Raw genomic sequence first — 25,820 nt, forward strand, 5'->3', positions numbered from 1 at the left:
GACTCTCTGCGATGCTATTGGGCCGCGGCCGCGAGGCGGTGGTGAAGTGTGCGCAGGCGATTGGTTGCCAGCCCGAGCCGCGCGGGGCTGGGCCGCTCCCCAATGGCTGACGGCGATGGTTGGGTCGCTCTGCTATTGGCTGGTGGCTGCGGCCGGGCGCCGGCTTCGTGTGTGAGGGACGGAGTGCGGGCGGCGGCCTCCTCTCGGCCCGGCCATGGCCCTCGGCTGGCTCGGCCGTGTCTGTCTCCTTCTGCTCTGCCTCTGCGGGGAGGCCGCCGCCGGGTGAGTGCTCCCCGGGGGGCTGCTCTTCCCTTATCCCCTCCTTCCTTCCTGTAGGCCTGCGGCTGCCCCGCGCACGGCCCGCCCCGGGCCCGCTGACGGGGCCTTCTCTCTCTGTCTCGTCCCTCAGGAGGGATTTCTATAAGATCCTGGGGGTGTCCCGCGGCGCCTCCGTGAAGGACATCAAGAAGGCGTACCGCAAACTGGCGCTGCAGCTGCACCCCGACAGGAACCCCGACGACCCGCGGGCCCAGGAGAAGTTCCAGGACCTGGGGGCTGCCTATGAGGTGGGGCCGGGCTGCGGGCTGTCGGCTGGGAAGGAGGGCTCAGGAGGGCCCCGGACTGTGGTACAACGGGCTGGGCCCGGCTTTGAGGCAGCCGTCCAGTGGCTGTCGGGGCAATGTGGAGGTCTGGAACGGCTGTCACACTCGGGGATGAATTCTAGGAGCCGTAAATGATTCTCTATAGGGCACTGCTGTCATCCCTTCTCACCTGTTAAACGCTGCGTTGAATTTCAGGCGTGACGCCTAATAACAAAGCAAAGAGAGGCTGCCAGGCTGACCTGGGAAGTCTGCTTGTTTGAGGGCAATAAAGGACAGCAGTTCACCTAGCTGGGGGGGAGTGTGGAGCTTGAGCTATTTGATCTTATTAATAGTTCTTTGAGTACAAGCATCAGCTGTGAGTGTTGGCACAGGAACCCTTTTGTGTGTATGTGTAGAGCGTGACTGTAAGTTTTGGCTGGTAGGAAGTGAAAGGCTGTTGGCTTGCCTTCTAGTAAACATGTTAAAGGGTGAGAAGTCATTGCTGGAGCCCCGTATTCTTAAGGAATTCTGTTGTATCTATCCAAAGGCATAGCATTTAAGTAATAATTTATATCTCTAGCATCACACGCTGCATAAATCACATATAAACTGGTTTATTACTCAACATTTGTAGGTCAAAGTCTGTTTTTCCCTCCGCTGTGGATGGTGGGCTGTGTTTCCTTTGTGTCCTCTGTCCTTTTGCCTCCCATCTCAGAATCGTAGGGGTTGAAAGGGATCTCGGGATCCCATCTAGTTCAACACACCTGCTAAAGTAGGTTCCCTAAAGCATCCAGGTGGGTTTTGAACATCTCTAGAGAAGGAAGGAGCCTGCACAACCAATCTGAGCAGCTTGTTCCAGCACTCTGTCACCTTCAACAGTACAGAGATTGATTATTTCTTGTGATTGTATGGAACTTTTTGTGTTTCAGTTTTTGCCCGTTGCCCTTTGTCCTGTCACTGCACGCCACTGAAAGGAACTGGCCCCTTCTGCTGGTTTCTTCCTGCTTCTCCCCATGGGGCAGAGAAAAGCTCCTGAGAAAGAGCTGTCAGTTTAGGTAGGAGATTTGTGCTAGCTCTGAGGAGCCAGGCCATAGGACAATCTGTATCCCACTGTTATCTTTAGGAGGAAAGGGAGTATCTCCCTGCCTGGGCTGATGCTGTAGCTGAACCTGTGGCCATAGCAGGGCTCCTGCTGCTGTCCCTGATGCTGCTTCCTTCTTCTGGCATGTAAATATAAAATGACTGAGGAAGTGAGGTGAGAAGCAGCTTGAATGTATTCTTCCTCGCTCAGAAGAAAAACATTAACTTCTTTTGTGTGTGTCATAGAGTTCCTTTTAGTTCAGACTTCTTAAATAAGTTGGTTTAGTTTCACAGCAAAGCTGGTGAGTGTAAAGAATTCTTTGGTGGGAGATGTGGAATTTACCATCTTTGATTTGAAGGCTGATGCATGCTTCAAAGCTGTGGGCTTGGTGTAGTTTATGTGAGCTGGGGCCTTGTCAGACTTGACAGCGCTCAATGCACAGGGAGCATTTATGTGTTCTCAGAGTTCCAGTTTATGTCTTAGCCACAGTAGCAGTTGAAAGGGTCTTTCCTACAGCAGAATACTGGGGAATAAGCAGCTGTAAAATCACAAAACAGTAGAGGACGTAGTGGCAGAGGCAGCAAAAATTATTTTGAGTGGTGACAATCTACCTTCCTTTCCCTTGCCAAGGTGCTACTAAAATACAGAGCCTGATTTCTTCAGCATAAAACATGGAGTTCTTTTGCTAAGACAGGCAAAACAAATGCAACATGCTCTCCCCTAAACTAGTGTTGTTTTTACCATGGAGCATCAGGCTCTGTGCTGCTGCTCAAGATTAGTCTTGCTGACTGCCTAGAGAAAGTCTTCAGGGTGGGAAAAAAAAGTGTGGGGAGAGTAATTAATGTCCTTCAATTACACAGCCTCATTTTAACCCCTCAGCTATGTGGTGCAAGCACAGATGTTTCAGTTTCAGAGGCTTTTTCACATAGCGGCTGTTTGTCTCAGCTCAGTTTGGGGGCTGGAGTTCATCTTGGTTTTGGTTTTCAGCTTATCTGCTGAATTGAATTGCTTTTTGAGGCAACCTAACGTAGACAAGAACTCTATACAGTATTTGGAGTGCTGTGTTCTTGAACCTCCAGAAGCCTGCTAAGGAAGCAAAGTGAATGGAAAAGCAAATGTTTTGTATTCTTTATTCCTTTCTTTCTTGTAACTTTGTTAGTAGTCTACTAATGGACTGTGGAACTTATCCCAGTTTTCTCAGATGGGTGTTGTATTGCATATCCTAGGTGGCACAGGGAGAACTGAGCTCTTAACCTTTAGTCCTGGAAAGGTGAAGCTAGTGCTTAAAGTCACTGTTTTGTTTTTCTTCTAACCTCTCTTGCTGCTGGCATTTATCATTACCTACAATTTGAGGCTGGCTTTCATCATTAAGCCAGCTTTTCCCCAGCTGTTTCCACTCCTCTTTGAAATCTAACCTGGCAACTTCAGCCTTCCAAAAAATAGCCAACGGGCCAGAAAAGGGGAGATAGGCAAAATCTGGCTGGAAATCTGTGGAGTGGTGAACAAAAGCAAAGATAATAACTAGGAATTAAAACTGAAGCTTTGTGACCTTGAGTGCTGTCTATTGGGATGTGTTGTTCTACCTCAGAATTGAGATTGCTCCTGAATTTTGCTGCCCATAGGAACTGAGGCAGTGTCGAAGTTGGTGTGGAGTTATTGTACTCAGCAGGTTCAGCTTGGTAGGCAAACTTGCTATCATTGCTAATAATTATGAAGTATGTGTCAGATAAATGAATTCCACGTGCTTAAAGAAATGAGAAACCGGGGCTCTATTACGTGTTATGTGCTTTTTTTCTTTTCATGGAGGAGCAGTTCCTGCTTTGTAAGACTTGATTTTGAGTTATTATCCCCTTCTGAGTCTCTCTCAACTCATTCAGAGTAAACTCAATATATTTTTAATATCCTCTGTGTTGCATCTGCCATTTTAATAAATAAATTCTAACTTTTATGAAGTTAAACAACAAATGTTTAACTTCCAAGCACGGCAGGCAAGTTCTAGCCAATGCTTTTGTGCTGTAAAGTACTGCTACTTGCCCCCCAGCTAAGAGCTCTGGCAAGGCTCCTCTTTGAGCTTTGTGTAAGCATCCAGTTGCCCTGTGGGTGAACACACTGTCCTTTTGTGTCCTCTTGCCAGGTGCTGTCAGATGAGGAGAAGAGGAAACAGTACGATGCATATGGCGAGGAGGGGTTGAAGGATGGGCACCAGAGTTCCCATGGAGACATCTTCTCACAGTAAGGAGGTTTTGCCACTTCAAGTTATTTCACAGTCAGAGCTTTAATTTTGTGATGCTCGTGCATGCATTTGATGCAGGTCAATTCAGTGTTAAGGCCTCACATCTAGTCAGGAGGCAGTGATTTGAAGTGATAGTTAAGGATATGAAGAAATGCACAGATATTCCACGTGTTGTTCTCATTTGTCTTGTCTTGGTCCCATCTCTAGGAGCATTGAATTGAAACCAGCGTTGTCTTCCCACACACACAGCTTGGCTTTCTTAAGCAAAGAAATCTCTTTCAGGCACCCATTGCTCCTGCCTTAGGTGGCTGCCTTCTTGGCCAGAATTCCTTCCAGAACTAACTGGTGTGTTTCTCTCCAGCTTTTTTGGGGACTTTGGATTCATGTTTGGAGGTAGCCCTCGCCAACAGGACAGGAACATCCCTCGGGGCAGTGACATCATTGTGGACCTGGAGGTTACACTGGAGGAAGTATATTCAGGAAACTTTGTAGAAGTAAGTTTGGCCTGTTGGTCTCTCCAGTGTTACCAAGTTACAGATGACTGGCCTGGCTGCTGCTTGGTTTGAATCTTCAAGATAATAGAACTGTAATAGATGCTTGTTTACATAGCTTCATGACATCCTCTACTACCAGATACTGTTTGTTAGTAGTTAACTGAAGGGACAATGTGTTTATTTCTTTGCTATCTGACGACGTGCCTAAACAGGGTTTCTTATAATAGTAACTTACTGGCTGTCAGTGCCTAGCTAAGAGAATTGTAACCCTATCCTCTATCTCTTGGTGATATTTCAGGCCCATTCACAGACAGAAAGCACCCAGGGTAGTTCTTCTGTTTTCAGCCATTCTTGCAAAACCACACTGTGTGTTTTTTCATTGCCTCTTTATGGCCAAACATGGATTATGTGCTTAAACGTATGGTGACCTTCTAATTTTCTTTAAGCAAGCTGTGTTTCTGGTGCTGACAATCTTTGCTATGCTATGTATTAGAGTTTATGTTGCTTGAGTTTGTGTTACACGTGTCCAGTTAAATGAGGAACTCAATTTTTCCCAGTGTGTATGTAGCACAAAGAAGTTATCCTAAAAGGTGTTAGTTCTCCTAGTTAAAGAGATGTACATGGATAAAGAAGGTGGCAAAAGGGATTTTATGGTAATTGGGTATTTCTTGTGTGATTGGCAAGAAGTGCAAGGTGAGAACAATGCAGAGGAGTGGTGTTGTGTTTCTTTTTTTTCCCAAGATCACATGTACAAAAATCAAATTACATTCAGATTGTGTGATCAAGACCCGGGGTGCTGGCCTGTGTGCTGGTATCAGCCTCTTCCTCTTGGTTGCAGGTTGTCAGGAACAAGCCAGTGGCAAGACAGGCACCTGGCAAACGGAAATGCAATTGCCGGCAGGAGATGAGGACCACACAGCTGGGCCCTGGGCGTTTCCAGATGACTCAAGAAGTTGTTTGTGATGAATGTCCCAATGTCAAGTGAGTTGTGCTCTTCAGTGCTATACACTGTTAATTCAAAAACCTGCCACTAGAGGGAGAAGAGTGTCTGTACAACCAGAAGTATCTAGGGAATATCAGAGCACTTAACGCAGGTTTCTCGTTTCCAAGGAGACAGTCTTAATTATTAAGTAGAAATGAGTAGATCTATTAGAGGAACTCACTCAATTTGTAAATAAGTGAGAAAGGCAGCACTTGGCCTCCAGCTCTAGGTGTAAGCAAGGATTGTGTCATTTGTGGGGGTATTCTCATTTTCCAGTAACAAAGCAAGTGCTACTACCTAATGCTGAAAACTGCTTGCATATTCCCCTTTGCAGGCTTGTGAATGAAGAGCGAACACTAGAAGTGGAGATAGAGCCAGGTGTGAGGGATGGTATGGAATATCCCTTCATTGGTGAGGGTATGTATACGGGCAGTGCCCAGCTTGTGACTTGTTTCTTTTCTTGAATACAAGGCTGATCTTTATGGCAGTGTGAAAGTGTCCCAGCTCTGCTTTAGGTAAATGTCCATGATATGTTATGTGTAGTTCTGCATCCAGAGTGTGCTGCTCAAATCCAGTAGCACAGTCTTTGCAAGTTTGGATAATACTCTTGAGATCTTCTCCCTTTGTTGCTACAGAATACACCAAAAAAATTTTAAAAAGCCCTAAATCTTATGTTTCAGATAATGACTTGAAAAAGAACATTTGCCCCAGACTCCAGTATGTGAAAGAATCCCTCCTATAGAAGGAGGTTATGTCCTTTATTTATTAAAGGATGGTTCTCATTACTGTGTGGGCAGGTCTTCAGAACAGCAGAGAGGGGTGAATTTGAGGTAGCACTCTGAAAATCCTAAACTGTTTAGTAAAAGAAATACATGTCAGCAGGGTTTTAGTCACATGAGAATCAACTGGTTGTTTGTTTTTTTTTCCTTTTGACATATGAGCTGCAAATCTCTATTGTGTTTAATATGCTGCTTGTCTCTTTAGCTGTTTCTGACTGGATAAATGGCTCTTCTTCCTTCACAGGGGAACCCCATGTGGATGGGGAGCCAGGTGATTTGCGTTTCCGAATAAAGGTTCTCAAGTAAGTGACTGGCCTTGTTAGACCACTCTTTGTAGTTACCATCAAGGAACTTGCAAACAGTTTTCTGGCTAGTGTTGCCTGCTTGACATGTGTCTAGTTTATCCTTCAGTGCTGGTACAGCCAGGGCTTAGGTATTCAGGGCAGTGCAGGATGCTCAGCCATGAGGATTCTAGAGAATTCACTGCTGTCATGATGCTACAGTGGTATTCCACTTCTGTTTCCCTTGAATTCTGGCAAAGGTTAGTCCCTGCCTGAATCACATGTGCTATCTCTTTTTTCCATAAACATATATCTCCCTATTGTAAGAAAATGTGCTGCAAGGAAAGATTGGATGAGTCACAACTTGACACTCCTTACCACTCACTGCTCTAGAAATAGAAAAGCTATTAGTAGGATGCTTTGCACACAGGAAAACAAAGCTAAGTTTCATTCATTCTTGACTTCCTCTCTGGTTTCTGTGAAGTCTCCAAACTCTTTTCACAAATGGATGGGAGGAAGCTGGAGAATCTCCTTTTCCATGGGAAAAGGAGGAAAGCTACAGTCTCTTATTTCTGCAGGCACCCAGTCTTTGAAAGAAGAGGAGATGACTTGTACACAAATGTGACAATCTCGCTGGTCGAGGCACTTACAGGCTTTGAAATGGATATAGCCCACTTGGATGGGCACAAGGTGAGGAAAAGATTTGCTTTCCTGCTCTAAGTAAATAAAATTTAGCTGTGCTAGATTCCTCCAGACCAATTTATCCAGAGTCAAGACAGGCTTGGCACAAGGGGTGCATGGTGAGGATCAAGGTTCCAGCCCATTAGAGCAGCAACTGCATGTGTTGTCTTCAGTATCCTGGCAGTGATGCTGCCTGTTCCCTTGAATACTGCGGGCTTTGGCAAGGAATTGGTGTCAGTTGAATCTTTTCAGTGGGCTGCAGAGGGCATTCAAGGGACTGGGATGCATGCACAGAACAAAAGCAATGTTCTCAAATTTCTTTTGTCTCTAGGTTCACGTGGCTCGGGATAAAATTACTAAACCTGGGGCCAAATTGTGGAAGAAAGGAGAAGGTCTTCCAAATTTTGATAACAATAATATCAAAGGCTCACTAATAATAACATTTGATGTGGAGTTCCCCAAAGAGCAGTTGACCAGCGAACAGCGAGAAGGTGGGTGTTACAAAGCTCTGTTATGGCTTTGGGCTTCACAGATCTCTCTCAGAAGCTGGTAAGAAGTTGGTGTAACTGCACTGCCAGCCTGTAGTGATCAGGAAAGACTTCCATTACCATTTACCCCTTGAATAGCATAATATGGTTGGCCAAGTGCCCTATGAATAACTCTCATTTTCTTTTGAAGGCTGCAAGCTTGGCTGCTGCATTTGTAGGGAACAGGATTAGGTGAGGATGTTGCACTTGGTTGTTTCACTTGGCACAATTAGCAGTGCTGTGTTTTGTAGATGGCCATATGCCTGAACTGAGGGACTTAATGGGCCTAGCCCCTATCTGATTGGCCTTTCCTGGAATAAGATCACAAGATTTCTACTTGAATACTCCAGATTTGTGAAAGACCTTCTGCAGTCAAGAGTGAACAGTGTTGTACAGCAGTGGGTGGGGTCTGTGCCTCCCTACATCTCCCTCTACCATAAGTGCTTTGTGCATGTGTAGGAAAGAAGTGTGCAGTGAAGACATACACAACTGTTTTGGAGGAGAGATCAGCATCAGTGCCAAAATGGAAGCTCTTGAGTGAAAAGTGTAGAACTCCTAACGCTGTCAGGAGGCTAAATACTATGCTCCTAGCTGGAAATTGATCTCTGCTTTGTCAGCTTTTGCAGTGGGTTCTGCTCTGCTCAAGGCATCAGAGTAGGTGTCAAGGAGCCCCGTTCTCTGCTGTGGGGCAAAGAAGTTCCTGCACATACCAGTGCAGCTCTCCTACAGGAAAAAATCCTGCTTCCCAACTTCTTTCTTTCTGCTGGTCAGAAGAAGGTACGATCACCCTGAATGTGCTGTTTTAGTTGATTCTGGCAGCTGTCCTGCTAGGGGGAAGCAAATGTGTAGCTTTCCTGCGCTCCTCAAGTGTGTAGAGGGCAGCCAAGCCCTGTGCGGTCTCTTTTCATCACTTCCTGCTGTGTTAACACTGCTGTGTGAGCTACTACTTGGAGATACAGCTTTGGGTTGACCAGTCATCTGCAGCATATCCTCTTGCAGCCTTTCTACAGCTATCCAGGCTGGGGTGTCTGTGTCTGTATCAGTTCAAGGTCTTTTCCTTCCACACTGTGCTGTTCTTCTCAGTGCTGCACATGGCAGCAGCGCCTCTCAGTCGGAACCAAGATTTTTTTCAGTCTGCTGCTCTCAGCAGTTTGAGAGAAGATTGTGGACTAGAAGCAATGACAGAGTCCTGTGTGACTGTCAGAACTGCTAGCAAGCATGCCCAGGAGGTGGTGGTACAGACGTGAGCATGTTCAAGCACAGGGCCTTTGGGTGTTTCATAGTCTGCTGAAGCAATCCCACCCTTTCTAGGGGAAGGTGACTGGGTAAGCAGTCAGATGCGTTCTTGTGTGCTAGAGTATCTCCAAATATGTAGGGATTTAGGGAGTTTTATGAGGGAATAGGTCTGTTCATGTTGTGTGACAGCAGTTCAGTGCGTACACTCAGAGGAAGACTGTAGGCCTCGGCATTCAAAACATCCTTTTTTCTTATTGTTGGCACTGTTCCTAATTTCTTATCTCAAAACCATATGGATGGCTCCTGGGGCAGGCAGAAGACACTGAGAACATGATGCTGATGCTCTGGAATCAGAGAAACAGTAGGCTCTTCTCTGTCTGGTATCAGGGAATTTATTGCATGTTGATCAAAAGTGACCTGCTCTCTTGTCTGTAATCCATTACTGCTGGGGTTTGTTTATTCTCCATGTTTTAGCCTCAGTGTTCAGTGAGCAGGAGCAGGCAGCAGTGCCCAAGTTGTGCTGTGACCTGTCACCAGCTAGCAATGTCAGGAAGAACTTTAAGCTGGCTCTGTTAAATATCTGAGAGCACATTAGAACCAAATACCAAGATTCCTGGCTGTCAAAAACAAGCCTTCAACACTGGGGATAAATACTAAAACTTCCTGTGAGCTAATGAGGTTATCTTTCAGGCCAGTATGCAGATGCTTAACAGCTAGCCAGCAGGAAACAAGGTACAAAAGTAGTACTAATGCCATGCTTTTCAGGGTTACTGGAACTCACCTTTCTTCAGTTATGTCCTTCCTTTCGAGAGGCTGCATTGCCAGAGGGCACATCTACTCACACATCAGCCAGGAAGTGGCTGCGAGCCTCCTACTTCCAGTTCTTTCCAGGACTGTTTTGCAGTATTCTGATGGGACTAAAGACACAGTAGTTCCTGTAGTCAGAATTAAGATAGACAAGCAGGGCAAAGGTTGCAGGGAGACACATCATCTCTTAAGCTAGTTTTTTCTGAATGACTTGCATGCCTGAAAGTTAGGGGGGTTGTTCTGTGTAAGTCAGTTGATTTTAATAACTGGTTGTGCTTCTCCCTTCATACATGCCTTGCTTAAAGCTGATAACCACTGAGGTATTTTCTAGGCAGCCTAATCTGATCTGTTCTACAAATGTCAGCATCCAGCCCAGGACTTTTCAGCAGGACTCTGGCCTCAGTCCAGCAGGCTGATCTGAGGCAGGACAAATCCTGTCATGTTGAGCTGCAACCCAGCTGCCAGTGCTTGTTATTGTGAAGCTGATGCTGTTTTGGGGATACCCAGTAGCAGAATTTAGTTGTTTTTAAAGCAACTTAGTGGGGTTCTATTATTGCTTTTTTTTTTGTTGTTTTTTTCTTTTTTTGCTGTTTTAATTTTGGAAGTTACCCATGATGTGAGGAGTTTAATCTCACAATCTCAGATCCTGCCAGCATGATCCTTTCTGCTGCTGATCAGAGCAGGGCTATCCCATGACCAGGGCTGGGAGGTCCTGGCTGCTGTTGAAGAGGGAGTCCCTGCCGATTCTACCTCAGGAAGAAGTGCATCATGTAGATTCTTGACAGCCTGCTTCTTTTGTGCACGCTTGACCCTTAAGTAGCAGTAAAGACCTGCTAGTCTTTTTCTGGCCATGCTGACCCCACTAGATTAGCTACTATGGTTTCAGTGCTGACTCACCTTCCTGTTCTCTTATCCGGCTCTGGTAAAACCTGAGTGCTGACAGGACATCAGGTCATCAATTCTTTGAAATGTTTTATGAATGGCTTTTCAGGAGCGGGGAGGATGGCACTTCATTAAAGGCTGAATCCAACCTAGTGATGCTCCTTTAGACCCCTTTGTAACACAGTGGCTTTCAAAACCTATAAATGCAGGCTTTCAGTAGGGTATTATCAAGTCTGCAGATGCAAGTAAGAGAAACAAGCTTACTCTCTAGGGACTAATTCTAGCAGTCAGTAGTATTCCCAGGTACTACTTGTGAGTGTGAAAACCTCTCTTCTGTAGTTATTCATGTGAGTTTCCTTAGCTGACAAGTTCAGGAGGAACCAAACGCAGCCTTCCCAAACTCAGTGCTAGAAGATTTTTGTAGGGCTGTAAAGGGAGCTGAATAGATGAGCTAAGCTACTGGAATTCAACTCTGGATATGCTCATAAAGCTGCTTCTTGATGTGGTTGTACTTAAGGTGACAAACGTGTTATCAACTTCAATAGCAAAGAAGCTCTGGGACTCAGCTTTAGCCCTCTGCAGAGCTGTGAGGATCTTGAGGTGGTGTGCTGCTCTGAGTTTGTAGTGAAGAAGATTTTCTCCCTTTTTCTCCTTGGAGGCATTGACTTATTGCTTGGTCCTATTTGGTCTTATTTCTGCTGGTGGGAATGTCGAAGGAGCAGAGTAAAGCTGCTCTGCCCCTGAATTTGGGGGAGATTTTCTTCGTTGTTTAAATGATGTTTCTGGTGTTAATGTTTTTTTTCTGTTATTCAGAAATGTGTGCTCAAGCTTGAGGCTAGTGCCATAGGGCCCCTACATCTGATCTGTAAATGGAATAAACAGCAACTGCAGAGTCCTCCTCCTGTTTGTGCTGCATGGTAATGCTTTCGTTTCTTTTGCAGGTCTCAAACAGCTGTTGAAACAAGGATCTGTGCAGAAGGTCTACAACGGATTGCAGGGATATTGATGGTGGTGAGGGGGGAAAAAAGGACTTTGATCAAAAGTCATCTCTGTTTGCAGTTCTTCCTCCTGCCCGCTGTAGAATGGAAAACAGGGAGGGTGGGTTGGTTGTTAAGGTATATATAATTTCTTTTTGGTAAATGGTGGAATTGTTCAGATGAGTTGGGAGGGGGGAAGACTACCCTTTTCAGGACACAATGGGTGCTGCTTTTCATGTTCCATGTCCTGGAACAACAAGAATTCCTTGTGCAGACAGAAAAGTGGGGAAAGGAGTTTTAAATTCCACGCAGATTGGAATTCCTGGTTTTTAAATATATTTTGATGTGACTTTTCTCAACCATCTCAGCATATTTTCGTAGCTTCTCCTGTTTTGTCCTCCGTGTTGGTCTCTGGGTTTTTCTTCTTTTGGTTTGATTTAAATCCCAGATCTTCTTCCTCTTCCTCTCTGAGTCCAGAGTGTGGTGTTGTTTCAGAGTGAGTGCTTCTTGGACAGACACGCAGGTGTTGTTGGGGGTGGGCTGGCAGGAGGGCCTTTGCAGAACACGTTAGGCCCATGTGTGGCTGGGAAAGCAGGGGAAGGAGTTTCTGAAAGCTCCTGTGCGCTCTCCTTACTACAAAGTAGGTCTGTTATCCCAAAAGTCTTTGCTCAGTTTTCAATTCAGAGTTGCAGCAACTTAGCTGAGACTCTTTGGACTTTCAGCATGAGATTTTTGGGGAAAATAATGGGAGTGACTCTTCATGGTCTTATTCTTCCTAGCCCCTGAATGTAAACAACAGCTGGCCTGGCAAAGTCTGCTTCCCTCCTGCACTCTGTCCTCTGTGAGGACGGGGAAGGTAACAGTGCAGAAATAAAAGATGTTTGAGTTGGAATGGCAAAAAAACTCCCTGCTTATGTATTTCAGCAGCCCTTACTCTGGTAGAGCTGCAAGTCGTTGGACTCGTGATCGTCTTGCTGTGAGCTGCCACAAAGGGTGAAACTACTGCTGCTAACACCAGCAAAAGCTCCATAGTTGCTTTAATTGAACCAAGGGCCCAGCAACTCATCAGGGGGAGACCTGTGCTGCTCTGATGTCCGTCATGAAGGCGCTGCTCCTTTAAGCATCCTTGTCAGAAATGCTTGTCTCTGCGTGTTATTTGCAAGAACTTTGGGAGTGGTAGCTAAGAAAGTTCCCAGAGGTGCCTGCGTCAGTCAGCCTCGTGCTGCTTTGCTGTGACAGGGATGCAGACAGTGAGAGAGATGAGTCAGTTGTTGGTGTAGGATGCTGCTCTGCATCTTCATCCCGTGCTCCTGAGGGCTGCAAAGCGGGATGCCTGCTGCTGCTGCTTGATTCCTCCTTCCCTGAGCTGGGAAATGAATGCTATCTGCTTTTGAACTGGAAAGTGCTTTCTAGGGGAGCAGCAGCAGGAAACTGGAAGTCGCTTTTTGGCTTTTGTTGTTAAGGGTTTTCCTTTGCTTTCAAGTTAAAGCAGCACAGATCTGAGTTAGGAGAGGTGGAAAGCTGTGGCATTGTGCTGCAATGGTCCAGCCGTGTCCCACCCAGCAGCAGCAGGAGCTGACGCAGTGGAAGCAGCAGCACTGGGAAGGTTTCCTGCTGGATCCTTTGTATATTTGTTTTGGCAGAGCAAAGTGTGGGGCTCAGGGAACCCAGGGTGCAAAACCCTCAGTCTTCCTCTAAGTCTTCATTAGAGCTTGAGGTGTTAATCCTGGCTGAGACTGCTACCTACCTAGAGCATCAGCCTGTTTGACCTGCTGTTTCCAGGTCTCTGTAGGCAGCTCTGCACCCCGCCTCTCCCCTTGGCTCTGATTAAGAAACCTTAGATTTCAAAGACAGACACACCTGTCTGGGCTGTGCTGGTTCCTGTTGTGTCAGTGTATGCTGCAAGGGTCTATTTGCTGACAGCTGTGTGGCCCAACTTTCTTCCTACCCCAACCGACATGCCCTGTGCTGCTGGTACAGAGATAAAGCTGAAAGCTATAGCCAGGTCTCAACTTCTGCGTGTGAGATTCTGGCTGTGGTGTAACCCTTCCTACCCCAACCCCCAGCAGCAGGCAGGGCATTTATTGTGAGCGCAACTACTTCTGCCCGCCACTGCTTTTCCTTTTCATGCTAATCCTTTTCCTTCCTGTAGGATGTTTTTCCCTTTCCATTGTGGATCAGTGCTGCTCTAAGAGGCTGGAGCTATGCTGAACAGTAACAATAGCTGCCAAGCCACGATATTTGCTGGTGTGAGAGCAAAGCACAAGTCAACAGAGAACAGCTCCATTGTTTGTGGTGCAGGTATTCACTGAGACATGATCCAAGAAGAAAAACAGAAAAAAAAACCTCAAACCCTACCAGGCTTCCTGCTGCCTTCTTTTCCCTGCTGTGTAGTGTATGTGTGCAGTTGGGATTTGCTGCTGTCTCTGCCTTCAGACAAGCTCCCAAGGTTTCTGTGCTGCCTATCCAGGAAGCAGTGTGCATTAGTGCTCGCTAGGTTATTGTTCAAATGTTCCACTTGGGGTTTGGCTGCGTTGGCTCCAGGAAAGTCCAGCACTCAGAAAGTCCAGATCTCAGGAGATGTGTCTGTCCCTCTGATCCCCAGGTTCTGCGGTCATTGGTGGCTGTGAGATACTGCGTCCTCTCTCTCAGTAAAGCTTAACCAGCGTGAGTGAGTCATAGCACACGTGGACTGCTTTATCTCACACAGCCTTGTGCAAGGCAAGGATTAGCAGTTCAGATGCAGGGATGTTCAATTCTTTTATCAAGACACTTGTCCTCAAAACATGTTTTTGGAGAAGCTCTTGCCACTTTGAGAAGGGCGTGTTTTAAAAAGCAAATGGTTTTATTGCCTGCCTAGAAGAGGATCCTGATTTACAAAGTGAATGCTTCTGATCACCTCCAAGTTGCATGTTCTTCCAGGGTCTAACCACAGGCTCCCTCAGCTCTAGGTCAAGATTCCATTGCTACCATCAGTGCTTTGTTACTCCCCGTCCTGTCTGCATCCTGCTGTCTCTGGGTAGGCTGAGGACCCCACAGACGCATCAGTCTATGCTGTCCTGCAGGCTCCATAAGAGGGGATCTTCCAACAGGGAGGCCTGAAGCAGGGAACTGCAGCTCTTCTTGCCAGGCAAGTGGGTACGTGCCTCTGGCTTGCTGTTTTTTGAAGAGGTAACTGGGCAAATAATCCCTTCAGTTCTTGTGAGAGAAACATCTCTTGTAAAGCATTTGTGTAGAGAGGGGAAGGACTTCTCACTGTAAATAGTTATGCAGTAAAGTCTAAGTCTACTGAGCAGCTCAGAGAGAATGTGTTCTGCTTGGAGATGTGCAACCTCACTGATCAGAGATGGATAAGAACACCTGTTCTTTCTTGCTCAGCCAGCCTGGGTACTACTGCTGGTTATCTGGTCAGCTTCCCTGGCCAGCAGTGCTCATCAAAGGTAGATGATGGTGCAATGGTGGTATAGGATGGCTTGTCCAGAAAGCTTTGTGACAACCTACATGTTCTGAGGAGAGGGGAGCAACAAGATGCTGCAGTTTTGAGATCATACACAGGAGCTCTTGTGTTTGGTATGTGGGTCCTTAGCAACCATGTAGCCCCAAGGAGATTTGTTCCTGATGCTTTTGGCCAGGTGAGAGCAGCTGCTGCCTTATTTCTCACTACAGCCTATTAAACTGCTTGCACAGTGTCCCTTCCTCACCAAGTACAGGCAGGGGTGAAAGTGTTCCCAAACAGCAGCATCCATGGAAACTTTTCTGGGAGGGTTGTGTGGGCTGGCTTGTTTTATTTTCCCTTGAAGAGCTTGTTATTCTAAAGTACTTATCTGTATCTAAACATATCTGTTTTTGAGAGCCAGGCAGTGGAGATAGGAGGGGAGAGGTGACTGCTGCCAGGGGAGAGTTGCTGTCCTGAAGGTGCCCAGGTTTGCAGTGTTCCCAGAATCCAGCTGTTTGAATTTGTGTTGGGGCTGGCCAGGAAAGGAAGGTGAAGTGGCAGTTCCTTACTGGTGTTCTTTTACGTGATTTTTAGGTGGTGTTTGGATAGCAGCCACTCTGCTCCCATGCTGTAGGGCTGAGCTGCTCACTCGGTCTCATAAGGGAATGGCTTACTCAGACAGAAGCTTGTCCCACCCAAGGGACAGCCCAGCTGTGACTGGCAGGGAGGTGCAATAACTGCCCAACAGCTTCTGTTTGCCCAGCTGCCACATCACTGTGCTCAGTGTTGACTGTGGCCAGAGCCTAGCTTTTGCCTCCTGTTTCCTCCAGCTGGGTCAGGCATGCTGACCTGGGAGGTGTTAGGAAAGAGAAGAGGGCACTGATAGGAGCCGGGCATCCTCTCTGTGGGAGGGATGTGTCAGCTCTGCCTCTTTTGCCACTAAGTATTTCCAGGGATCTGCCTGCTCACCCCTGGCAGCAGGAGGCTGACAGATAGGCAGAGGAGCCTCCTGCTATAGGAGAAGGCAAACACAGGAGTAAAAGGTGTGATTATGGCAGTGTGGTGGATGAAGATTTCAGTGCTTCCAAAGGTCCTAAACTCACCATGAGTGAAAAACACTACCAAGACGTAAGTCCCTGTCTGTAGGAGGGCTGTGCAGCACTGCCCTGAGTGGAGCAAGTGTGCTCAGCCCAATGCAGCAGCAGGGTTAAAAAGGATGTCTGGAAACTGGGAATTCCACAGATGAAAGCATCTGGGGCTGTCACAATGTGACCTTCGAGGACAGTTCAGAGGAACAGGGCTTGTTTAGTTCTGAGCAGCGCTCATGATAGCAGCACAGGCATTGAGCACACAGAGTGTGTTTATTATGAGGATAAACTCTCCTTCTTGTCTTGGTGATGAGCAAAAACATAGAGTGGTTTGGGGTGAGGGAGAGCTAAATCTGGTGCCAGAAGGATGGAGGGGCATTCTGTGTGAGGGGAGCAGGAGTGATCCTGCGGTGTGACCCCAAAGTTGCTGTACAGCCCTCACTCCCACCCAGCACCTTCACCTACAGGGTGAGTGCTGATACTATGACCCCCCCAGTTGCTGGGGCAGCTCCTGGCCCCAGGCAGCCCCCCCCTGTCCAAGGGATGGGGACAGGCAGGACACAGAGCCTCCGGTTGGGGCATAGGCCTGATCCCAAATGCAGTTCCACCCCAAAGGATGAGCACATCACTGCTAGGCTCTGTGTGCACACCCATGGGATCCACGTAGAGGTGAAGGGGAAACCCAGTCCTAGCCCGTGGGCATCGCTTTACTCACTGCAACACAGTGTTAGAGGCTGGGCTTCTTATCTCGGCTGGCAGCAATAGCAGTATGAGTGATGGAAAGTGTTTGGCACGCAGAGAGAAAAGCCTCGTTTACTCTTTAATGCGTGTGGGGGTTGGTGAAAACCTCCAGGGGACTGCAGGGTGGATAAAGCCAGGAAGAAAGGGAAAGGGCCCCGTGGCTGACAGGGTACAGCTGAGGGTTGGCACTTGTGCTGAGGGGGAGCGCAGGGCTTGAAGGACTGACCCTGGCAGCGGCTACCAGCTGCTGGATGATGGCAAACACTTAAGCAACAACTGGGGCCCACACATGAGCTGGGCTGCCAGCCGGGCTCTACATGCTGCTGGCAGTGGTGACCCTGTGATGAGGCAGTTTGAGGGGTGGGCAGAAGAATCTGTGGGCTGGGAGGGGCGCAGATGAGTGCGGTAGCCCTTCCCTTTGTGTCATGCATGGGTTGATGTCGGTCACCGTCAGGGAAGTGACCCAGGGACAGGGTGGCTGTGGGTGCGGTGCCCAGGGAAGGCTGTAGGGCCCCAGGGACTCAAGGGCTCCAGCTGTTGCCCTTCTCTCTGAGCTGGCAGAGCAGCCACATCCTGGAGCACTGCCAGGGCCTACAGACAGGGGAAAAAGCTTTTCTAGAGCTGCCAAGAGCAAAGGCAGCCCCAGCTGTCTAAAGCTGATGCGTTGCAGGAACAAAACAAGCCCTCTCCTTCTGGCCCCCTGCAGTTTCCCCACTCCTTGGGCCGCCACCCATCAGAGCCATCAGATTGCTTTCTAATGTCCTGTGGGTTGCAAAACCTCTTGGAACCACGATGCAGAATCTTGCCCTGCAACTCTGCGTGCGATGGAGATGCAGTGGTACTGCCCTGTGGTACTGCCCTGTGCCACAAACACAGCCCTCTGATTTCTTTCCCTCTCCCTCCCCCTATGCACAGCACAGCTGGCCTCCCACCCGGCTGAGTGCTGATGTTTGCCTCGGTTGGTGCTTTGGATCCCAGGACACTTGGCTGCTGCTTCACTCTGCTGGAGCAGCCCCCTGAAGGGTGGGGGGCTGCATGATGGAGGGCAGCCAGGGCTGCCTGGCAGCTCCAGCCGATATGAGCTGTGGTCTCTGGAGAGGTCTTTATCCCCTGTTGTGGATGTTGCTATGTCATCTCCCATCCCACTTCTGTTCCTGCTTTCCCCTCCCTGTTGCCATAGGGTAAGGATTTTGTGTTTGTGACCATCTCTGTGCTTTCTGCAGGCCTGCCTTGCCCTGCTGTCAGCACCCAGGGTTGCCATTGCTCCTTGTTCTCTTTGTTCCCCTTCTTTCACCCAGCTTTTGGGGTCCCGTGCCCATATGTGACGGTGATGAACCCTTTAATCTGCCTGGGAGAACCTGTCTCTAGTGCACCATGGGGAGGTAAAGGAAAAATATAAAGGACATCAATTGGCCTCAGGGGAAAAAACTGCTGCTGCAGCCAAACTGAGCACAAGCAAAGCAGCGTGCAGTTGGGGTGAGATCAGGCAGCACAAGCCCTGCAGCCTCTCCCGAGGCCGTGCAAGCTCAGTGCATGCTGTGTGACCCCCCTATGCAAGGAATTGTGGCACAATTGTGGCACAAGTGTGGGGGCAGAAGGGCTTTATTGCACCAGGCCCTGAAGCAGGGCTGTTGAGCACAGATACGGACGGCCACCGACGGGTCCTTTCCCAGATGTGACATCCGTCCTCCAGGCATCCATCCCCTTTCGCACCAGAGTGGTGATGATTCATGGTCTGAACGCCGACCTCTTCACCCTTTAGGGCTTTCTTCTGGCTTTCACCCCTCTCCACATCTCATGCATCCAGGCCAAGCGTGGTTCCATGTGAAGCCTCAGTGCGCTGTGAGCACCATCCCTGGGGCGGGGGGACCATCCCAGCTGGGGTCCCCCCCCGGGATGATGCAGGGTTGGTCCCCTGTGCCCACAGGGTGACACGGGACAGCCATGGTTCTGCTAGCAGCTCCCTCCCGTGCACAAGAAGATGCCCACAGCCATGCCAACCACCGCAGAGACCCCCAGGATCAGACCCAGCACCAGAGGGGCGTGCGAGCGGCTTCTCTGCTTCCCTGCAAGAAGCAACAACGGTACGTCACCCCAGTTCCCATGGGATGGGGGCCGGGAACAGGGGGACCCCCCAGCGCCCCACTGTGCTTAATACACACCTGTCTGAGGGCTGTGAGGGCTCTGAGCCCGCAGGATGTCCACGCAGGTGGTGTTGAGGAAGTGCTGTAGGTTATGCGTGGTCTCAGAGTACTTCATCAGCTCCCGTTGGGCAAAAGTGGCCACCGGGTCCCTGCGCGGCCAGCGGAGCTCCCAGCTGGCGGTGGGGACGTGGAAGGTGAGGAAGGCCGTCCCGTTGAGGGATACCTCGTAGAAGCTGCGGGCCGTGCCGTTGGGGAACAGGCAGCAGCCCAGGCGGCAGAGCAGGATTTGGGTGTCTGTGGGATGGAGGGTGTCAGGATCCAGCTGCCCTTTGCACCAGCTGGACCCCTCGTGAGCTCCCTACGGCTTCCCATTGGGAAACTGCCCTGTGCGCTGTTTGTGGCTCTCACATGGGGTATGGAGTGGACGCAGGGACAGGGTTAGCACTGGAGACTCAGGGTGTGAGAGATGGTGCCAGGTGCAGAAATGAATGGGGACAAAATGAGCTACGGGGAGGAACGTGAGTACAGGGGATGTAGGGAGAGAGATGTCAAAGCACAGCCCAGCAGCGCCCCTATGCAGGGACACAACCTCCTCAGCATCCCCCTTCCAAGCAGTGACCCCAGGGTAAGCCCTCAGCCCGAGGGCTGCCCTCAGCTCCGGGGTCACATCCCTGTCCCCTTGCTGGGGTCGCATCGCTGTCCCCTTGCTGAGCAGCACAGCACCACGTGCCCCGCCGCCCCCAGCAGCACTCACAGTTGAGGGGCCTCTCCTTGCTGAAGACCTGCACTATGGCGCTGAAGTAGCTCAGGTAGTTGGTCACCATGTCCCGTTGCTGTGCCCAGGCTGCGGGCGGCTCCAGCGGCAGCACCTGAGTGACGTTGTGGTTCTCCAGGAGGTGGCTGAGCCGTCCGCCCAGCGTCGCGTTGCCCCAGAAGACGGAGCTGCCCTCGGACACCTGCGTCCACTGCAGCATGGTGAAGGTAAGCGGGGCTGCCGGGAGACACCGATGTCACCTGTTGTCACCTGTTGTTACCCCCCCGTCTGACCCTCACCCTCCAGCCCCGCGGTGGCCCGACCATCCCACTCCGCCCCTCGTATCCCCGCAGCCCTCACCGTCGCTCCAGGCCCCGCAGCCCAGGGCTCCGCAGAGCAGCAGCAGCCTCAGCATGGCGGGTCGGGGGCGGACGGGATGCGGCGGCCCCGCGGCCGCAGTTAAGCGGTGCCGGGGAGGTGGGGCCGGGGAGGAGAAGGAGGAGGGGGAGGATGTCGGGAGCGCGGCCAGGTCTCTCCCATTTCCTTCTCCCACGACGCCCGCACCCTTTCGCTGCCGGACTCGGCTGTGTCAGAGCGGTGGGGGGACACGGGAGAGCGGCGTGGGGAGCCCGCCCCGTGTGACAGCAGGGTGACGGCCCCGCGGGTGGGATGTGCCTCTTTAACGACCGTATTGGGAGTCACTGCATTGAGCATCGCGCGGCTCCGTCCGGCCCTGCCCGGCATAGAGGAGCGCGGGGCCAGCCGGGATGAGCTCGGCACGGAGCGTGGGGGCGTGGTCTCAGCAGGGCGTGGCACCACCCGGTGGGCGTGGTCACACGGAGGGGGCGTGGCCAGACCGGGGGCGGGGCGGGACGCCGGTGCCGGGCAGCGCAGCGATGGCGGCGGCGGAGCTGGAGCGGCTGCGGATGGCGGGGGCCGGCATGGCTATCGCCGTGCTCACCAGCGGCGGCGACGCGCAAGGTGAGGCCCGCGGAGCGGCCGGGGGGACGGCGGGTACCCGCACACGGAGCCTCGCCGGGCGGCGGGAGCGCGGCGGGTCCGGAGTCCTCGGTGCCGCGGGGGCCTGCGGGACGCGTGGCGTAGGGAGCGGGGGGTCGCGGGGGGTCGCGGGGGGTCCCCTCCCGGTGCGGCGATGTCCCCGCGGTGCCACGTGTCCCCTCCGCAGGCATGAACGCCGCCGTGCGCGCCGTCACCCGCATGGGCATCTACGTGGGAGCAAAGGTCTTCCTCATCTACGAGGTCTGCCCGCCCCGCGCCCCCGCCGGCCGCCCCGCCCCCGCGTACGGCGCGCAGGGATGTCAGCTCCGTGTCCCCGCAGGGCTACGAGGGGCTGGTGGAAGGCGGCGACTACATCAAGCAGGCCACCTGGCTGAGCGTCTCCAACATCATCCAGCTGGTGAGCTGTCGCCGGGCCGCACCGGGGACGCCCGACGTTACAAAACGCCGCGCCACCTTCCCCTCTCCTCTCCCCCCCCCCTTCGTTGTCCCCCTCTGCAGGGCGGGACGGTCATCGGCAGCGCCCGCTGCAAAGCCTTCACCACGCGGCAGGGCCGGCTGCGTGCCGCCTACAACCTGGTTGTGCACGGCATCACCAACCTCTGCGTCATCGGCGGCGATGGCAGCCTGACGGGTGCCGACATCTTCCGCGCAGAGTGGCCCGAGCTGGTGGATGAGCTGCTGCGGGAAGGTGAGTGCTGTGGGATGGGGGATGCGGTGGGTACCAATGGGTCGAGGCCGGAGCTCAACTTGAAGCGTTGGGTGCAGGGATGATCAGTGAGGAGATGGTGAAGGCCAACGGGCGGCTCAACGTGGTGGGCTTGGTGGGCTCCATCGACAATGACTTCTGCGGCACCGACATGACCATCGGCACCGACTCGGCACTGCATCGCATCATGGAGGTCATCGACGCCATCACCACCACGGCGCAGAGGTGAGACTGTTGGCCATCAGCATGGCTCCCACCCTCCTCATCCTCCTCACCTTCACCCCTTGGTTATCATAGAATCATTAAGGTTGGAAACAACCTCTAAGACCATCCAGCCGTTGACCCGTCCCCACCGTCCCCACTGACCGTGTCCCTAAACTCTGTCCTTGCAGCCACCAGAGGACATTCGTGCTGGAGGTGATGGGCCGCCACTGCGGGTGAGGACACCAGATGGAGTGGGGGCTTTCTGTGGCACTTCGGGCCCTCGGGGACACCTGTGTGCCACCACCGCTCCCTGCAGGTACCTGGCGCTGGTGTCTGGGCTGGCCTCGGGGGCCGACTGGCTCTTCATCCCCGAATCCCCCCCAGAGGACGGCTGGGAGGACCTGATGTGTGAGCGGCTCGGGGAGGTGAGGCACCCGTCCCTTCTGTGGGGACACAAGGAGGATGCCTATGTCCAGAACGCGCTCAGCTGGCACAAACTGTGGCTAAGCTGCTGTGCCCTTTGCTCCCTCAGACCCGCAGCCGAGGCTCACGGCTCAACATCATCATCATTGCAGAGGGGGCCATCGATCGCAACGGCAAGCCCATCTCCTCCAACTACGTCAAAGACGTAAGACTCACACCACTGCCTGCCCCCACAGCCAGGCCCTGCCTGCTCTGACAGCCTCTCTGTCCCTCAGCTGGTGGTGCAGCGCCTGGGCTTTGACACACGTGTCACCGTGCTGGGCCACGTGCAGCGTGGTGGGACGCCCTCCGCCTTCGACCGTGTGCTGGTGGGTGCCCAGGGCTGCGGGATGGGGACAGAAGGTGGGAGAAGGGCTTTGTCATCACCCAAGGGGTGACCCCGACTCACTACAGAGCAGCAAGATGGGGATGGAGGCGGTGATGGCGCTGCTGGAGGCCACCCCGGACACCCCTGCCTGCGTGGTCAGCCTGTCAGGGAACCAGTCGGTGCGGCTGCCGCTGATGGAGTGCGTCCAGGTGGTGAGTGCATGGTGGCACAGGGGGGTGCAGGGCTGGTGGTGGCACCTCCACGGGGTTGGTGGCACCTCTGTTGGGTGGGCTTTAGGGCGTCCCGCTGCTGTCACTCCACGTGCGGGTGTCTCTCTCCCAAGACAAAGGACGTGCAGAAGGCCATGGATGAGAAGAGGTTTGATGAGGCCATCCAGCTCCGCGGGAGGTGAGCCACCGTGGGGGGACCTGATGGCACCATGGAGGTGACTGGGGAGGCCTGCTTTCTCCACCAGAGCCACTGTTGTCCTTGCAGGAGCTTTGAGAACAACTGGAACATCTATAAACTGTTGGCACACCAGAAGCCAGCGCAGGAGAAGGTAAGACAGGGTGCCAAGCTGTCCTCTCCATCATCCCCTCAATCCTAAGGAGGACAGTGCTGTTCCCCTCCTGGTGGCCTTGCCACCATCCCCACCACATGGCTGCTGTCCCCACAGAGCCCCTTCAGTCTGGCTATCCTGAACGTGGGTGCCCCCGCTGCCGGCATGAATGCGGCCGTGCGCTCAGCTGTGCGCATCAGCATCTGCCGTGGCCACACAGTCTATGCGGTGAGCGACGGCTTCGAGGGCTTAGCCAAGGGACAGGTGAGTGTGGGGGCACCAAACACCCCACGGGGCTCTGACTGGGGTGGCCAATTGTGTCCCCGGCTCCAAAATTGAGCACTGCTTCTTGCAGATCCGCGAGGTGGGCTGGCACGACGTGGCAGGATGGCTGGGACGTGGTGGGTCCATGCTAGGCACCAAGCGGTGAGTAACCCATGGCCAGAAGGGACACCGCAGGGCTCTGGGCTCCTCAGGGCCTCAGCGCAGGGTCTTTCCCCCTTCCAGGACTCTGCCCAAGACTTGCATGGAAAAGATCGTGGAGAATGTGAGGAAATTCAACATCCAAGCTCTGCTGGTCATTGGCGGCTTTGAGGTATGGGGGAATGCTGAATGTAGAAGTGCCCTTTGGTGTCACTGCATCTCCCACACCTGAGGGGCTCATCCTGGCTCCGGGTGGTGGGGTGAGGTGGGACCCTGCTGATGGCCGTGCCCACGGCAGGCGTACGAGGGGGTGCTGCAGCTGGTGGAAGCCCGTGGGCAATATGAGGAGCTCTGCATCATCATGTGTGTCATCCCCGCCACCATCAGCAACAACGTGCCCGGCACCGACTTCAGTCTGGGCTCAGACACAGCCGTCAACGCAGCCATGGAGGTGAGGGGCAGCGGTGAGGTGGGAGCACCGCGCTGTATGAATGTGGCCCTGTGACCAGCTTTGTCCCTGCACAGAGCTGTGACCGCATCAAGCAGTCGGCGTCGGGCACCAAGCGCCGCGTCTTCATCGTGGAGACCATGGGAGGCTACTGTGGGTATCTGTCCACCGTCACCGGCATCGCCGTGGGCGCCGACGCTGCCTATGTGTATGAAGATCCCTTCACCATCCATGACCTGAAGGTGAGCGGCCCTCAGTATCCCAGCAATACCCAGTTTTAGTGGGAAAAAATGGTGGAAAATGGAATTGGGAAGAGCTGAGGATGAGAACTGTTTGGGTTTGGGGAACGTGGGGTGGATGAGGAAGGCTGGGGACGTGCTGGGGTTTGTCCTGCAGGCCAACGTGGAGCACCTGACGGACAAAATGAAGACAGATATCCAGAGAGGGCTGGTGCTGCGGTGAGTCCTAAGTCATAGAATCATTAGGGCTGGAAAAGATCTCTGAGATCCCCAGGTCCGACCCTGGCCCACCCCACCGTGCCCACTGCCCACGTCCCTCAGTGCCACATCTCCACGGCTCTGAATACCTCCAGGGACGGTGATCCCCACCTCCCTGTGCAGCTGTGCAGCGCCTCGCTGCTCTGTCTGACAAGGAATGTTCCCTAACATCCAACCTGACCCTGGTACAACTCGAGGCCAACACCTCTCATCATATCCACGTCCCTCGGGACACCCTGGGGACAGCCCACAAAGGAGTAACCCCATCCCTTCTCTCTGTTCCCTCAGCAACGAGAAGTGCCACGAGCACTACACCACCGAGTTCCTCTACAACCTCTACTCCTCCGAGGGCAAGGGCATCTTCGACTGCAGGATCAATGTCCTGGGCCACCTCCAGCAGGTACAGGGACGGGAGGGCCACCAGCACCGGGCCTTATCCCATGGGGACTTGACCTCAGCTTTTTCTCTGTTCCTAGGGGGGAGCTCCGACCCCTTTTGACCGCAACTATGGGACCAAGCTGGGTGTGAAGGCTGTGCTGTGGATGTCAGAGAAGCTGCAGGATGCATACCGCAAGGGTGAGCCCAGGGCTGGGGGTGCTGGTTGCAGTATTGCCGCTGTCCCCGCTGTCACCTGATGACTGCGTGTCCCCTACAGGCCGCGTGTTCGCCAACTCGGCCGACTCCGCCTGCGTCATCGGGCTGAGGAAGAAGGTGGTGGCCTTCAGCCCTGTGACGGAGCTCAAGAAAGTCACTGATTTCGAGTAAGTGCCCATCCCCTGTCCATGGCTCCCCCAGGCTGCCCAAAACTCAGTGGCGAGGCCCATTGTACCCAGGGCAGCTGGAGAGCCGTGTCCCGCTTTGCAGGCACCGGCTGCCCCAGGAGCAGTGGTGGCTGAACCTGCGGCTGATGCTGAAGATGTTGGCCAACTACCAGATCAGCCTGACTGAGTACATCTCGGGGAAGATGGAGCACGTCACCCGGCGCACGCTCAGCATTGAGAAGGGCTTCTAGTGGCCATCCTCGATGAGTCCTCCCCAGACCCTGCCTGAAATTGCTGCTCCTTGGGGCCAGTCACTGTGCAGATATGGGAACGGAGGCTTCCCTGTGCTTGGCTACTCAGCCCGGCCCTGAAATCATCCTCTTCTAGTTTATTATTTAATGATGGGGTACTCCTGATTCCTTATTCCATGGCTTGATAGCCCAAACCAATCGCTGCTTTTAGCTGACGACCCCGCGCGGGAGGGAAGTGGAGTGGAAGAGGTTGTGGTGCTGTGCCACGGCAGGCACAGGACACCGGTCCTGGCAGTCCCCGGTCACCCTGCATGATGCTTGGCTGTCACCACCACCACGTGGCCCTCGGTGCCACCAGCAGGGCTGTGCCCATCATCTCACCACCGCTCCGTGACCCCACCGTGTCTCACCATCGCGGCGTCGCTTGCGTCTTAGAGATAAAACCTGCTGGAGCCAA

The 25,820-nt window shown here is 52.4% G+C and overlaps 3 protein-coding genes across 3 annotated transcripts; 2 read left to right on the top strand and 1 right to left on the bottom strand.

Moving 5' to 3' along the window:
- Positions 1-94: 94 nt before the first annotated feature.
- On the top strand, positions 95-11,911 carry DNAJB11 (DnaJ heat shock protein family (Hsp40) member B11). Its single transcript, XM_072344305.1, has 10 exons — positions 95-282; positions 410-566; positions 3,797-3,894; positions 4,257-4,389; positions 5,228-5,370; positions 5,706-5,788; positions 6,395-6,452; positions 7,010-7,121; positions 7,444-7,603; positions 11,506-11,911. Exons 1-10 carry the CDS (start codon positions 215-217, stop codon positions 11,568-11,570), a joined length of 1,077 nt encoding a protein of 358 aa, XP_072200406.1. The 5' UTR covers positions 95-214; the 3' UTR covers positions 11,571-11,911.
- A 6,482-nt stretch (positions 11,912-18,393) lies between these two features.
- PROCR (protein C receptor) lies at positions 18,394-20,503 on the bottom strand. The gene is made up of 4 exons (XM_072344245.1): positions 20,065-20,503; positions 19,705-19,941; positions 18,969-19,244; positions 18,394-18,872 (listed from the first exon to the last, which is right to left on the bottom strand). The coding sequence occupies exons 1-4, from the start codon at positions 20,117-20,119 to the stop codon at positions 18,760-18,762; spliced, it is 681 nt and encodes a 226-aa protein (XP_072200346.1). The 5' UTR covers positions 20,120-20,503; the 3' UTR covers positions 18,394-18,759.
- Positions 20,504-20,560: 57 nt separating this feature from the next.
- On the top strand, positions 20,561-25,820 carry PFKL (phosphofructokinase, liver type). Its single transcript, XM_072344246.1, has 22 exons — positions 20,561-20,685; positions 20,891-20,964; positions 21,044-21,121; positions 21,223-21,412; positions 21,490-21,655; positions 21,823-21,867; positions 21,951-22,059; positions 22,167-22,262; positions 22,333-22,425; positions 22,511-22,636; positions 22,768-22,832; positions 22,920-22,983; positions 23,101-23,247; positions 23,339-23,409; positions 23,491-23,578; positions 23,705-23,857; positions 23,932-24,096; positions 24,251-24,312; positions 24,640-24,751; positions 24,828-24,927; positions 25,007-25,112; positions 25,216-25,820. The coding sequence occupies exons 1-22, from the start codon at positions 20,601-20,603 to the stop codon at positions 25,361-25,363; spliced, it is 2,343 nt and encodes a 780-aa protein (XP_072200347.1). The 5' UTR covers positions 20,561-20,600; the 3' UTR covers positions 25,364-25,820.

Source organism: Excalfactoria chinensis, chromosome 9 (assembly GCF_039878825.1).
Source record: "Excalfactoria chinensis isolate bCotChi1 chromosome 9, bCotChi1.hap2, whole genome shotgun sequence".
Lineage (NCBI taxonomy): Eukaryota > Metazoa > Chordata > Aves > Galliformes > Phasianidae > Excalfactoria > Excalfactoria chinensis.